The following is a 16845-nucleotide window of genomic DNA, read 5'->3' on the forward strand; positions in this document are numbered from 1 at the left end:
TACTGAGTGTTTACCCAGGCAAAATTGCCATTGATTGTTACTGAGGGCCAAATTTTGATCCTCAATGGGTCTGGAAAATGTACCTAATTTACTTACTAAAGTGGCAAACATGCCCTTTCCCCCGTGTTTCTTCATCTAAATCCCCGGGGACATGAACAGCAAGCAACCAGCTCTGACTGGCTTCCATTGTTCTAGACCAGTGGTTCCCAAACTTGTTCCACCGTTTTTGCAGGGAAAGCCAATGGCAGGCTGGGACAGTTTGTTTCGGCCAATCGTGGCTCCCAGTAGCTGCGGTTCGCTGCTCCAGGCCAATGGGAGCTGCTGGAAGCGGCGGCCAGTATGTCCCTCGGTCCATGCCAGCTTAAAATGATCAAGAAATGAAAGCAGCAAATAAGATTGCTGGAGACAAACTTGACTAGTTTCTCCATACTTCCTAACAGTTTTTATAAAATGCCAATTTAAAGTGTGGTTCTACTCCAAACCCTAACTACATAAAAAATGGCACCATTGTACTCAATACATCTCTTCCCTGTGTTCAGTCTCAAATCTGCTGACTTGAGAAACAAAAACAAGTTTTTACTGCATCTTTCTTCTGTTAGCTCTACAGCAGCCAGCACACCTTAGGTAATGAGCTAGATTCTATATGTGCATCAACAACAGAATTTTTTACTAAATTTCAATCAATTAAATATATTTGCACATGTGTAAGACAATGGGAGTGCACAGGGATCAATGAAGTCAGAATTTGGCCTACAGAGTTTTTATTACTGGTGATGTGAAAAGAACCTAGCTTGACTCTCAGAGTTCAGGATGAATCTGCTTTGATAGCAGTTAGGAAACCCGTAAAGGCAGCCCATTTGAGACAGCAGTCACTGAGATAATAAACGTGGAACTTCACAGTGCCACTTTGACAAAAGTCACTTTTCAGAGTAGAACTGCACTTTTTCTGTGCTGTTGGATAGTTATATATACATACTGTACACACAAAACACATACTTCAGTGGAAAAGCTTGTGCAATTTCATTACTTTCCTCGTCGCCAATTTTCTTTGCTGAACTTCCATACACAGGGAACAAAAATTGTGTCCTTGCAGTCTGGATGACATGGATTTATTTAGGCAAATATTAGAAAGAGAGAAGAATGGTTAGGGCACTAGCCTGGGACTTGGGAGGTCTGTGTTCAACTCATGGCACTGTCAAAGACTTTTTCCTCTGTGACATTGGGCAAGACCCCAATTATGGGGCCATATAAGTATCATGGAGAAACAGACCAAACAAAGTTTGGAAGTTTCAAAGGAGAGGCGCAGGTGCCATTGAAATTGGATTTAGGTATCTAAATCCCTTAGGCTTTTCTAAAAATCCTAGCTCAAGTCTCCCGGAGAAGGAGAATGCACAGGATGGTACTTGCTTTGGAGCAGCTATCTTGAATTGGCTCACAGCTCTGCCTGCCAGCAGGGATTCTCCTTATTTTTTTAAGAGATGCAGGACCAGAAAACAGTACAAGAAGAAAGTAACTGGGGAACAGGTAGATGATGGAAAGAAAAGGGGAAGGAGGCAAAACAGAACAGAAAGGATTGAGGAGAAGGGCTGCAGGGAAGCAAGTACATTTAGACTCTATAAAAGAACTCAAGATTTTTCTAATGTTCCATAGCCACTGGAATTCTGTTGGCTTCACCGTCCAGTTGTGCATTCATTTTGAGGAGGGAAAATGTTAGCACTGCATAACTTAAAACAATAGAGCCATGAATGTCTCATCTCTTATTTTTAAATTCTGCAAAATACAATGATTTGTGGCACATAAATCCATTTTGAATAGGCTATTTAATTGGTACTGTAAGTCTAATACATCAGCTGCCTGGGGATCTGGACAGCAGCCAAGCACCCGGAGTGCATCATGTACAGTAGCTTGTTCTGTTCTCTTTCTTAGCACAAATGACCTTAGTTGCTATAACTTAAAGCTACAATTATGTTAAGCTTTCTATCAATTAAATATATTTTCCATAAAATCTGCCTTTAAAAAAAACAATAAAACCCTCTCAGTTCTGTTTCAGAGTAGCAGCCGTGTTAGTCTGTATCCGCAAAAAGAAAAGGAGGAATTGTGGCACCTTAGAGACTAACAAATTTATTTGAGCATAAGCTTTCGTGAGCTACAGCTAGCTTATGCTCAAATAAATTTGTTAGTCTCTAAGGTCTCGGTTCTGTGTTGCCATTTAAAACTGATTTTCTTTTCAGAAAATGGTGTACTATTCTACAGAACTAAACAATGTTTAGGCATTTTAGTCTGAAAAATGGAATATGCATCACAGTCAATCACCTTTCAAAGCAAAGAGCATGAGTTGAATACCTAATGAAAGACCTATTTTAAGCTCTGGGGTAAGTCTGGCTGGACTTTCTGTTTATGCACAGCAAAGATGTCACTAAAAGTTTCCTGGACCTGACTTTTCCTATCAAACATTTGCAAGAGCTCAGTAGAGTTTGACCTTTACTGAAGTAACCACATTACACTGGCAGATGAGATGAAAGGAGGATCTATGCAAAACCATCCTTAAAAAACCCAAACTAGGTGAAACTTGCCTAGTTGTTTGAGTTTATTTCAAACCGGAAACTTGGCAAGGTTTCCAGATGCTCACCAACCTTTGGGCAAATCTTAGGCACATTTTTCAGAAGACCCAGGCTGAGTTGCGGTTTCAGGAATTGACCATGCAAAGCCACTCTTGAGTTTTGGAGTTGGTTCAAATGCAAAACTTAGTAGGCATGGAGCCATGTGGACTTAAAGTAGGAAAAGCATTTGCCCAGAGTCCTGGGAACCCAAAAGCACTGTGTTTCATACAGCTCTAATTAAAATATATAAAAGTAAAATATGATCTATGGGGTGGGTAGAAGTGTGTGCCACAGATGAATCCAAACCAGATCACCAGATGCAAAGCCACCAACATTTTTGGAAATTCATACTGGTATCTATACAGGAAATTCTACAATATTCAAGAGCTTTGGATCCAGTATATCCAGTTTGTGCTTCATGATTGACATTGTTCTCCACTGAGAACAGACTTTTCTAATAGACATCACATATTATATGAGTAACCTCTCTGCTTTGCTAAACTGTGCTCTCGGGGCCAGGCTCTGCCCTCAGTGACTCCCATATATCCCCACCAGTTTCAATGAGGCAGTACAGATATAGGTGAGGGCAGAATTTGGCCCTCAATAAATCCTTCTCCTATTAACTGAAAATGTGTATCTGCTGTGCTTTTTAGAATAAGGTTCAGCATGCCTGATTGTAAGTAATTACACATCTCACATACATTTTTGGAAAGATAGGTTATATTTGCTCTTCCTCATTAATTTTTATGTCTATAAGTAGTTTTTGAAGAATGTGTTTGTAGATTATGCATAAGATTCTGTACTGCTCCCAGTTTCTGAGACCAGTGGTATGCCTACCCTGGTCCCAATGTATTTTAGCACATCATGCCAGGGTTTTGCTTCTTTTGCATTTCTATGTAATCTTCTTCTATAGACAGTGCATCCCTTCTCTATCTTGACCTGCTTATACCGTGCCAAATTCCAAGCATGCATGACTCCCGCTGACATATCATCTGATCTTAATTAAGTCAATTGGGGTTGTACATGCATATCTGAGGACAGAATTTGATCCATCCCTCTTTGCAGCTGGGAGGGCACAGTTACTTTTACATTATCTTGGCTGGGCATTGGGGAAACGCAGTGAGGGAGGAGGCAGGGTTTCAGGAATCCTCCTCTCAAGGCCTAATGGCTAGAATAGACTCTGCCCCCCTAGTGTGCACCCTCCACAGAGGACCATGATGGGAATATCCCTCTAGGGATGGAACTCTGACAACCCAGCTCAACCCTTCATATCACCAGCATGCTGCCATGCAAAGAGCCCTAGCTGAGCTGGGTTCTGTGCCATGCAGAAGTACTTAGAATCATAGACTAAGGTCAGAAGGGATCATTATGATCATCTAGTCTGACCTCCTGCACAACGCAGGCCACAGAATCTCACCCACCCACTCCTGTAACAAACCTCTAACCTATGTCTGAGCTACTGAAGTCCTCAAATCGTGGTTTAAAGACTTTGAGGTGCAGAGAATCCTTCAGCAAGTGACCCATGCCCCATGCTGCAGAGGAAGGCAAAAAAAACCCATGGCCTCTGCCAATTTGCCCTGGAGGAAAATTCCTTCCCGACCCCAAATATGGTAATCAGCTATGCATGTGCGCAAGACTAACCAGCCAGACACCCAGGAAAGCATTCTCTCTAGTAACTCAGATCCCACCCCATCTGACATCCCATCACAGGTCATGGGGCATATCTACTGCTAATAGTTGAAGATCAATTAATTGCCAAAATTAGGCTATCCCATCATATCATCCCTTCCATAAACTTATCAAGCTTAGTCTTAAAGCCAGATACGTCTTTCTTAAACATGGGAAACCAGAACTGCACACAGTATTCCAGATGCGGTTTCACCTTGTATAACGGTACTAACAACTCCTTATCTCAACTAGAAATACCTCGTCTGATGCATCCCAAGACCGCATTAGCTTTTTTCAAGGCCATATCACATTGGCGGCTCATAGTCATCCCTTGATCAACTAATACTCCGAGGTCCTCCTCCTCTGTTACTTCCAAGTGATGCGTCCCCAGTTTATAACAAAAATTCTTGTTATTAATCCCTAAATGCATGACCTTGCATTTTCCACTATTAAATTTCATCCTATTACTATTACTCCAGTTTACAAGGTCATCCAGATCTTCCTGTATGATATCCCGGTCCTTCTCTGTATTGGCAATACCTCTCAGCTTTGTGTCATCCACAAACTTTATTAGCACATTCCCACTTTTTGTGCCAAGGTCAATAATAAAAAGATTAAATAAGATTTGTCCCAAAAACCAATCCCTGAGGAACTCCACTAGTAACCCCCTTCCAGGCTGACAGTTCACCTTTCAGTGTGACCCATTGTAGTCTCCCCTTTAACCAGTTCCTTATCCACCTTTCAATATTCATATTGAGCCCCATCTTTTCCAATTTAGCTAATAATTCCCATGTGGATTTGTATCAAATGCCTTACTGAAATCGAGGTAAATTAGATCCATTGTGTTTCCTTTGTCTAAAAAATCTGTTACCTTCTCAAAGAAGGAGATCAGGTTGGTTTGACACGATCTACCTGTTGTATTTTGTCCCAATTACCATTGACCTCAATGTCCTTAACTACTTTCTCCTTCAAATTTTTTTCCAAGACCTTGCATACTACAGATGTCAAACTAATAGGCCTGTAGTTACCCGGATCATGTTTTTTCCCTTTCTTAAAAATAGGAACTATGTTAGTGATTCTCCAGTCATACGGTACAACCCTTGAGTTTACAGATTCATTACAAATTTTTGCTAATGGGCTTGCAATTTCATGTGCCAGTTCCTTTAATATTCTTGGATGAAGGTTATCTGGACCCCCAATTTAGTCCCATTAAGCTGTTCAAGTTTGGCTTCTACCTCAGATGTGGTAATATGTACCTCCATATCCTGCTTCCCATTTGTCGTCCTGCCATTATCCCTAAGCTCCTCATTAGCCTCATGAAAGACTGAGGCAAAATATTTGTTTAGATATTGGACCATGACTAGATTATTCTTAACCTCCACTCCATCCTCAGTGTTTAGCGGTCCCACTTCTTCTTTCTCTGTTTTCTTCTTATTTATATGGCTATACAACCTTTTACTGTTGGTTTTAATTTCCTTTGCAAGGTCCAATTTTACATGGCTTTTGGCCTTTCTCACTTTATCCCTACATGTTCTGACCTCAATAAGGTAGCTTTTCTTGCTAATCCCTCCCATCTTCCACTCCTTGTAGGCTTTCTGCTTTTTCTTAATCACCTCTCCAAGGTGCTTGCTCATCCAGCTTGGTCTACAACTCCTGCCTATCTTGGGATGCAGGCTTGCTCATGTTGGTGATAATGCCAGGGAGCTTATTATGGTTGGGAAGAGATATGGCTCACATTGCAGAAGTCAGATGAGGTGGAGTTGAAACTAGATTTCAGAATAATACGATTTCCCACTCCAAGAGATTCACTGTATTTAATAGCGTGAAAGGACACAGATTCTGTACAAAGGAGATCACAGACAACAAACATGGTAAATGTTTTATTTTAAAAGATATAAAAACATTGATCTGTTGGCTACTGGGCTCCTAAGCTGATAAAAGTCATTCTTTTCCCATTTACTGTACCAATCTAGAATCAGGTTTCAGAGTAACAGCCGTGTTAGTCTGTATTCGCAAAAAGAAAAGGAGTACTTGTGGCACCTTAGAGACTAACCAATTTATTAGAGCATAAGCTTTCGTGAGTGTCAATCTAGTTGACTATCAGGATCATGGTGTTGCCTTTATCTTAGCAACTAAAAGGACATAATTCATTATTTAACAGCTTTAAATGAGTTCATTAACATTTAAAAGAAATTCAGCCTGCAATCTACTCAACTGCATTTCTGAAGGTTATAAAAATAGAAGGTTGGGGGTTAATGCTGAGTCAGTTTCTTATGTGACTGTTTGGTGAACTTTCACAATGTAACTGGAAAAAAATATTTTCTATAATAATAAATAATAATAATAATAAGCCTGTTTAGAACTTTGAAACAGACATGCAATAGGAAAATATTTTCCATGTGGAATATGTAGGTACTTATGTCCACCCTTTTGGTGATGCATTTAATTACATGCTGTAAGGGCTTTATGAAATAAGTGGCTTGTCAGCTGACTGTGGAGCCATGGGGCAGAGGAATGGGTAGGAACAGGATCTATAATTATAATTTAACAGACTCCCCCGCTTTGGGAAACAATTGGAAATATCTTGGAGGAAATCTAACAGCCCTTTCTGCATTAAAACATATCTTAATATTATTGTGTAATACTTTCTGTGTGTAATGGCATCATTGTGCTTTATACCATTACTCCACCAAGGAAAGACATTGGAGTACAACTGTATCTGTTTGAGTCTTTCTTCTAGCTTACATACCTGTCAAGGCTGTAGGTCTGAAAATATGGAAATATTATACAAACGAGCAAATGCCCTAACATGCATAATTGATGCATATGCATGACTTTATTAGCATCTCCCAGCTATCAAATTCATCAGTTTTCCTCCCTTCATCAACAGACCTATCAATTCCACCCTCATTTTTTCCCTCTTCTCACCCTCTCTCTGACTCCTCTTTCTCCCTCTAATTTCACCTTCTTCTCTTGCTCTCCACCTCATTATCTCTGAATCACCCCTCAACCCTTGTCCCCTGCCCTCTGAGTTTCTCTTCATTCCCACTCAAGTTTCTGGTCACCCCTGGTACAGCAGTACCCATCCTCCTAAGCTCTGAGTCTCTTTCTCCCACTTTCCTAAGGGTTATGTGCTGAGAAGTGGGTGCCAGAATCTTGCTTGCTTTCCTAGCCTCCTGTGGAAGGTTTCTTGTCTCCCTTCTGCTCCCTGCTGCAGGCTGCAGCTCCCCTCACTGAATGCTGCCTTCAGCACTGGCTCTTTCTTGTGAATAGCCACAGCTTCTGAATATCTCTTCAGTGGTAAGGGAAGGGACAACCTGCCCACTGCAGGAGTGCAGAACTTGAGCTGATTTCAGGTGCCCCTGCCTGGGTTCCTAAAAGGCTGCCCCAAAACAGGAGATTCAAGCAGTCACTCAAGAGCCCAGAAGAAGGTGCCTGAAATTGAGAGACTCCCAGAAGACTTAACAGGTCTAAGCTCACAACTGATTCTAAGTCAAAACTTTCTTGTTTAAATGTAATTTCATTGAAATACGTTGTTTCAAAGCTGAAATGTTTTTAATTGAATTGTCTCGTTAGACTGACCTCACACTTGGTAAGGCAACTCTCATCTTTTCATGTATTTATACCTGCTCCTGTATTTTCCACTCCATGCATCTGATGAAGTGGGTTCTAGCCTATGAAAGCTTATGCCCAAATAAATTTGTTAGTCTCTAAGGTGCCACAAGACTCCTCGTTGTTTATAAAGGTTTTAATGAAGTTTTTGTCCAGAAGTTTTCTGAGAACCAGGGCTCTCTGGTCACTTCTGATTAGAGAGAGAGAGAGAGATGCTAATCAAAATATTTGGGTTTTCAACTTGAATACAGCCATTTCAACACAAGTCCATGTTGTGAAAAGAAATATATAGGTGGCCAGAAGGGACCATTATGATTATCTAGTCTGAACTTCTGTATAACCCAGACCACAGGACTTCCCCCAAAATAATTCCTAGGGCATCTTTTTAAAAAAAATCCAGTCTTAATTTAAGAATGGTCAGTGATAGAAAAATACACCACAACCCTTAATAAATTGGTCCAATGGCTAATTACTTTCTGAGCATTCAAAAATATTCAAAAGGCTTTATCATCATGCCAGTGCTGAACGAAACAAAATTTCAAAAGTTGCAACTTTTGTCATCCTCTTGAACTCTCTACCTAATACACACCACTACCAAAATAAGCAACTCATCAGAGAAGTCAAGCACTGAGTGGACACGGAGAGTGAAGTACCCAAAATATTCATACAGCTTTCTCTAGTGGCTGAGCCACACAGAAGTTAAGAGTCTGCAACTGTTGCTAGCAGAGGAATTGCTACTTTATCTCAAATAGTAGAGGTAAGTACTTTTGGTGCTGGAAGCCTCCAGTTCTGTCCCTGTGGTGATTCATGGATGTCTTCAAGTGTCAGACAGCAACTATAAGCCTCACTATAAGCCAATGAATTTATAAAATACCGAGCATTTTTCAATACAAAACAAAGTCTGACAATGAATGCAGGCATTCAACAACAGACATTTCGGATTCAGTCTTTGTGAGAAACGAATACCTGTAGCCCCTTCTAGTGCCTTTAAAATTTCATTTTGGAATGAGAAAAGGAGTACTTGTGGCACCTTAGAGACTAACCAATTTATTTGAGCATAAGCTTTCGTGAGCTACAGCTCACTTCCTCAGATGCATATCGTGGAAACTGCAGCAGGCTTTATATATACACAGAGAATATGAAACAATACCTACTCCCACCCCACTGTCCTGCTGGTAATAGCTTATCTAAAGTGATCATCAGGTGGGCCATTTCCAGCACAAATCCAGGTTTTCTCACCCTCCACCCACCCCACACAAATTCACTCTCCTGCTGGTGATAGCCCATCCAAAGTGACAACTCTTTACACAATGTGCATGACAATCAAGTTGGGCTATTTCCTGCACAAATCCAGGTTTTCTCACATCCCCCCCACCCCCATACACACACAAACTCACTCTCCTGCTGGTAATAGCTCATCCAAACTGACCACTCTTCAAGTTTAAATCCAAGTTAAACCAGAACATCTGGGGGGGGGTGGGTAGGAAAAAACAAGAGGAAACAGGCTACCTTGCATAATGACTTAGCCACCCCCAGTCTCTATTTAAGCCTAAATTAATAGTATCCAATTTGCAAATGAATTCCAATTCAGCAGTTTCTCGCTGGAGTCTGGATTTGAAGTTTTTTTGTTTTAAGATAGCGACCTTCATGTCTGTGATTGCATGACCAGAGAGATTGAAGTGTTCTCCGACTGGTTTATGAATGTTATAATTCTTGACATCTGATTTGTGTCCATTTATTCTTTTACGTAGAGACTGTCCAGTTTGACCAATGTACATGGCAGAGGGGCATTGCTGGCACATGATGGCATATATCACATTGGTGGATGTGCAGGTGAACGAGCCTCTGATAGTGTGGCTGATGTTATTAGGCCCTGTGATGGTGTCCCCTGAATAGATATGTGGGCACAATTGGCAACGGGCTTTGTTGCAAGGATAAGTTCCTGCGTTAGTGGTTCTGTTGTGTGGTATGTGGTTGTTGGTGAGTATTTGCTTCAGGTTGCGGGGCTGTCTGTAGGAAAGGACTGGCCTGTCTCCCAAGATTTGTGAGAGTGTTGGGTCATCCTTTAGGATAGGTTGTAGATCCTTAATAATGCGTTGGAGGGGTTTTAGTTGGGGGCTGAAGGTGACGGCTAGCGGCGTTCTGTTATTTTCTTTGTTAGGCCTGTCCTGTAGTAGGTAACTTCTGGGAACTCTTCTGGCTCTATCAATCTGTTTCTTTACTTCTGCAGGTGGGTATTGTAGTTGTAAGAAAGCTTGACAGAGATCTTGTAGGTGTTTGTCTCTGTCTGAGGGGTTGGAGCAAATGCGGTTGTATCGCAGAGCTTGGCTGTAGACGATGGATCGTGTGGTGTGACACCATCACAGGGCCTAATAACATCAGCCACACTATCAGAGGCTCGTTCACCTGCACATCCACCAATGTGATATATGCCATCATGTGCCAGCAATGCCCCTCTGCCATGTACATTGGTCAAACTGGACAGTCTCTACGTAAAAGAATAAATGGACACAAATCAGATGTCAAGAATTATAACATTCATAAACCAGTCGGAGAACACTTCAATCTCTCTGGTCATGCAATCACAGACATGAAGGTCGCTATCTTAAAACAAAAAAACTTCAAATCCAGACTCCAGCGAGAAACTGCTGAATTGGAATTCATTTGCAAATTGGATACTATTAATTTAGGCTTAAATAGAGACTGGGGGTGGCTAAGTCATTATGCAAGGTAGCCTGTTTCCTCTTGTTTTTTCCTACCCCCCCCCCCCAGATGTTCTGGTTTAACTTGGATTTAAACTTGAAGAGTGGTCAGTTTGGATGAGCTATTACCAGCAGGAGAGTGAGTTTGTGTGTGTATGGGGGTGGGGGGGATGTGAGAAAACCTGGATTTGTGCAGGAAATAGCCCAACTTGATTGTCATGCACATTGTGTAAAGAGTTGTCACTTTGGATGGGCTATCACCAGCAGGAGAGTGAATTTGTGTGGGGTGGGTGGAGGGTGAGAAAACCTGGATTTGTGCTGGAAATGGCCCACCTGATGATCACTTTAGATAAGCTATTACCAGCAGGACAGTGGGGTGGGAGTAGGTATTGTTTCATATTCTCTGTGTATATATAAAGCCTGCTGCAGTTTCCACGATATGCATTTGAGGAAGTGAGCTGTAGCTCACGAAAGCTTATGCTCAAATAAATTGGTTAGTCTCTAAGGTGCCACAAGTACTCCTTTTCTTTTTGCGAATACAGACTAACACGGCTGCTACTCTGAAACCTGTCATTTTGGAATGAGAAAGTATGTTTCTAGCATTGCCGATACACAAACATGCTTTTTCAGTTTAAGACAAAAACGTTTTTGGTGTTTAAATGCAGCCAAGGGGACTACATCCTCAGAGAAATAATCCAAATTGCCAGTCCAGTGGTTTTTTAGCTCCCTTGGGACCCCTAAAACACTGGCACTTTGTCCTATGGGGTCATTACATTTGAATGCAGTGGCATTGTTTGAAGAGTACCATATGGTTGATCACTCCTTTCACATTTATCTTCACAAGTAAGGGAGGAAAGTTATTCCCTTTCTCCTCAATAGGCAAGAAAAATTGCCATAAGAAATTACTAGCAGGTATTATATGTGCTTGTATTGGCCATGTCTGTATTTTACCTTTTTTTCTATAGTGTTCTTCATTAGTGAAACTGCTGTAGATTCTAGCTGTCGCAAAAGAAATGAGTTTAGGATGTATCGACACAGGCAGGTTGTGAATATTCCTAATATATCAATGAAACAGCACACAATTACTCTAGAAAAATATAAGAGTATCTCCCTACACCATTCACTGTAGACCAAATACTTCTCTCAAATAGACTGGTAGAGCCTTCCTGACTTCAAATAGAATTGCACAGGTCTAACGCAATGCTGGCTATGTGTGTGTATGTACTAGAACATAGAGAATAGTGGGGGAAATGTCTATGAACACTAGTTGACTTTGAAAATAAAACTCTCTCATGCTCATTTTTATGCAAATTCTCATACTCCAACTTCAACAGCATGAATATTCATGAAAAAAGTGAATTTTAAGCTCAAATGCTTCAATATTTGCCATAAGCGAATTTCAAAGCCCACATTAGATTAAAATTCTTACTATGTTACATTCAACATCCAATTAGGGAGTAGACAAAAATATCATGACTTATGTAACTCCAAAGTTCAGGCTTCGTTGAAGTTAGACTATCAGATATTTGCAAAGAACTGATCACAAGCTCTTCAGACACAATTTTTTTTTTTCAAATTTCAAACAAATCAGTTTATGAATTTCACTGTCTTCTCACAAACGGTAAGGCCTTTACGAGATGGCCATGTATTTGTAAGAATCATACAGCTGTCCCAGGCACTCAGGCCTCACAAATGATCTGTAGTAGAAAATGATCATGTGCTCAAATATTAAATGCTGGAAAGAAGTTTTATACAACGTGAACAAAGTTGCTAAATTATATGTTTTCACTCACTGAAAAATGCTCATGCTGTCCTGAACCTTAAATTAATATTCTTTTACAGTAGCTTAATTAAATCCTCATTTAACAAGTATCACATTCTTTGTAAGTAGTGTGACTTGTACTGAATTTAATTTGGCGCTATTCAGAAACACCAGCTGCTAAACCAGTGGATTTCCCTACAGAGTGAGTTTGCAAAATCTGCACACTCCTGTGGAAATGTCTATTACCATCCATTCTCTCAGCCTGGGAGAACCTGCAGAAATCATTAGCAAGTTTTTAGCTGATCCTATTACAATATGCAAAGTGCTGTGGAAATACTCTTAGTGTATTGTTTATCTTGTTTTGGAGATATTTCCTAAAAAGGAGTGGTTTAGTCTTAATTGTACCAGACAACAAAACACTGATATACTCGTCAGTTTTACCGCTACAGTATATTGCATGAAAGCAAATCATATCTTTTCCCTGCACCAATTCACTCAAGACAGTATCCTTGCTTTATATGCAGGTTTGCATGCTTGCATCACGATTGTTAAATCTGCACATTGCTGACAAAAGAGGTATTTGTGAAACTCATTCACTGAGTGATCAAAATGCTGCATAGATGAGAAATTAATTTACCTCAGGTCGCTGAGTTATGATGAACTGTTCATTATTAGGAGCTTGCAAGTGTAAAATTAGCTTTCCAGAAGAACTATAATGCTCAGCACCAAGCTACTGTAACAGACAATATGTACAGCAATCCAATATTGCTAAGAAACAACACTTAACAATGGAGAACAACTTAACAATGGAGACAGCCAAATAAATAAGTACACATTTTAAAGCAATTCTTCCATGATTATGTAAAGGGCTGGCTCTACGTTTTTTGCCGCCCCAAACAGCACAAAAAAAAAATAACAACCTGCCGAATGCACCGCCAGCAGAGAGAACAGGAACATTAGAGGGAGCTGCTGCTGAATTACCGCTGACGGCGAGACCCAAGTCAGAAGAGTCGCAGCCGAATTCCCGCCATGGGAAACAATGGAGAGGAGCTGCCGCCGAATTGCTACCCCATGAACAGCACTTCCTTAGCTGGTGCCTAGAGCCGGCCCTGATTATGTATATATTAATCTCTGTGTTTAAAATATTGTAATTAGAACCCAACTGATTATCATTTCAATTATAGCTAACGAACTGCAGTGTATTAACCATTTCTGTGCCCTAGATACAGAGACTAAAATTGTTTGGCCCCTCCTTTCTACAGGAGAGGGGAAAATAATTGATTGTGTCCCGCAGGACATAATCAAACTCACTCATGCTCCTGCAAGCTGCCAGAGGTGCTGCTGCCAAAAATTTACAGACAGGCAAAATTTCAAGTATATACAAGAATGCCCTGAATACAGTGACCAAAACATTTAAACTTGGACACCTAACATTAGGCACTGAAATCCATATTTAAGCACCTAAATATGTGGCCAGGTTTTTGGAGGTATTGAGCACCTGCATCTCCCTCTATTGAAATCACTGGGAACTACAGCTGCTATATTCCGCTCCGCCTCTCCTATCATCAAATATGTCGAAAAGCTAAGTTCTGATTCCACAATCTTTATTGTATGTCATGAGTGTACCAGTCAGAAATAAATCAACATGGTTCACCCATGCTCTTGTGGGGTTGCAGTTCAACTGAATAAATTGTGTTTTGACTTCCAAACATAGCAAATGTGAGATGAAAGTCACTGATGGAAAAGCAATACAGTATCCTAAGATGTCATTTTTACTGAGTTTCTATTCTGACTATTGCCACACTTTTAAAGTGATGAAATATGTGGTGTATGATATCAGCCATTCACTGGGCTATTTTTTTAAAAAGTTGATAGCAGGCACTAATGTGAGTATCATGACTCTTTTCAGGCAGTAGGTGAAACCTTGAAGAAAAAGTGGCTCTGTCTTCAAAAAAGTGACCTGACCTTTGCTTTGGTGGGTTTCTACTGTGCAAGAAATAAAAAGCACTGCATGCTTTCTGATGCATCCTTTTTGAGCTAATAAACTACTTCTCTATAGCATTCAACACAAAAGGATTAGGTTTCTGAAAGTCAAATAGCATGTTACTAATGCTAGCTAAATAGTAGCTCCACATATTAAAGAAAATATTTTCATGGATTTGTAACATATCAAATGAATCATGAATAAATAAATGTTTGGACAAGTACCTTTGATATGCTTAGCACTTAGAACTCTCTTCTCATCAAATAAGAGAGAATATCCTAATCTGAAGTACACTTTACAATGCCTTTTGCAGTTCTTTGGATATCAAAGGAATTAGAAATTGAGCATGCCTATGTTTTATGACACGTATGGTATGAGAACTTCTTGCAGCATGCAAAGAACTCTCTCTAGGTTGACTGCAATGCGTTGCACAAATATGTTAATTTGACCTTGTTTTCCTCATAAACATTGTTTTAAAATTGCGATAGTATTCATGTTTTTGAGCTGTGAACGATTATACGGTATTTGTGATATAAAAATTACATCACATTGGTATCAATAAGCAGTATCCTTCTCAGGACACAGTATACAATGATATTTTAAGTCATTCTTATTATACTGTACTGTAGTTAAAAAATACATTCAATAGACTCTTAATGAAATGTATGTAAGCTTATGGCAAAATTCTGAAGTCATGGAGCCAGATCCTTCAGTCTTTGTACACCCCAAACTCCCATGGACTTCAATGGAGTTTTGTGAGTGTAACTCAGGTCCACTACTCTTCTCTCCCTACACCCTCAAACATTGACTGACACTTACAGAAGTTCTCTACATACAGTGAGAGCAGAGTATCAGAGACTCACGATCTACAATGTAGATCCAAGAGGAGAATTTTGCCCTTATATTTAGAGTATTTAAAGGAGAATTTAACTTTCATTTTACGTAAGCTCTAAATCTTCATAACAGTCTGATTTCTTTTTGTCTATAATCTGATTTGAGTAGAAAGCATGTATATTTCAGCTGTAAAGTTGCCAGTAACTACAATTAACTAGTGGTGAAGAAATTAAGGGCCTGATCCTCCATATATTACTCATATGAGGGCCAAGTTCTGTGAGATTCTCAACTTCCTTCACTCCTGCTGATGTACTCCTGCGAGGCCTCACAAGACTAAGGCAGTTTGTAGTCCTGTTGACTTCAGTGGAGTGATTCATATGAGTAAAAGCTGCAGGACGGGGCCCCAACTTTGTTATCAATTAAGTTGTTGGGTTTTTTTGTTTGCTTGTTTGGTTTTGGCATTTTGTTTTTAACAGTATATGTGTATTTTATTTTCAACAACAATATACTTTTACTTCCAGCGTAACACCGTCATTTAATTACTGGATTGTTCTGGGGTGTATATTTTGTAACCAGTAACAAAGATTCCTCCTGACACAAGCCATTGTTGATTTCACTGTTGTAGGGGAAAGGCTCTAGGGCGGCAGATAAGGCTGTTGCCATGGTGATGAAGGAGATACCGAGGGAGGAGTCTGCAGAGGAAAAGCCCCTCCTTACTATGACATCACAGGTGGGCAGAATGTTAGGATTCCAGTAGGCAGCTGACATATGTTAATCTAATGAAGAATGTAATTTAACTAGCAGATAATCATTAACATTCTTGAGTCAAAACTTAACAGGCAATTATAGTTTTCCCAAAAAAAAAAGCTATTACAAAATGCCACATATATAAAAAAGGAAATGGGGAGAAATTCATTCATTGTTTAGGTTTTCAATTGGTGTATATTAGTTTTAGTAATTCTGCTTGAGTTTGACCCTTCAGAAAATATTTTATACAAAATTAAATTTTGTGTCATCGTAACGTAATATAGAAAATAATAGCTTATGGTAAATAAATTAACTGCTTGTGCTTCGGAGCTTTCGAACAAAAAATGCAAATTTTCGAACAAATTATTTGTAGTAAGCACAGTATACATATGTCAGTTACCAGTAGAGTATTTTAAATTGATTTTAAAGGGTCAAATATTATTCATGCTGTCACTATAACCTATCATAATATATATATACACACATTCATACGTACAGTATGTATATATAAAATCATATATAACAACCACTAGATAGTGGTATCATTTATAAACACATAAAATCCCTTAAGTTTTCACTAGAATTTAACTCATATTTCGAATTAGATTATTTTACATACTTCATTGTTTTTATCTTTGTAAAGCCAGTAAATGCAAGAATACAGGTCCATTACCTGAAACTTGATAGGTGGTAGACTATAAGTAATGAAAATGACACAAATGTATAATACATCTGAATTGGACAATTTAAAAAAAATCCTGTGGATAACCAGCATCTTTGGCTTAAATTTAGCAAATTTTCTCCAGCAACATACATAGTAATAGAATTTAATACAATTACTTGGTTTGATGCTTACTATTTAACATATAAGTATACAAGCTTATTCATATTCAACAATAGGTTTGATGTCATACATCACATGGCCTTTCTTACATA

At 39.5% G+C, this 16845-nt stretch overlaps 1 protein-coding gene across 1 annotated transcript in view; it reads left to right on the forward strand.

The window, feature by feature from the left end:
• Nucleotides 1-16845, forward strand: part of PEX5L (peroxisomal biogenesis factor 5 like) — a 174452-nt gene that overhangs the window by 86530 nt on the left and 71077 nt on the right. Inside the window, exon 2 of the mRNA XM_084638682.1 lies at nucleotides 15788-15892. Coding sequence (XP_084494808.1) covers nucleotides 15788-15892 — 105 coding nt within the window. The remainder of the gene's footprint in view (nucleotides 1-15787; nucleotides 15893-16845) is intronic.

This window comes from Lepidochelys olivacea (genome assembly GCF_965140295.1).
Source record: "Lepidochelys olivacea isolate rLepOli2 genome assembly, chromosome: 9".
NCBI lineage: Eukaryota > Metazoa > Chordata > Testudines > Cheloniidae > Lepidochelys > Lepidochelys olivacea.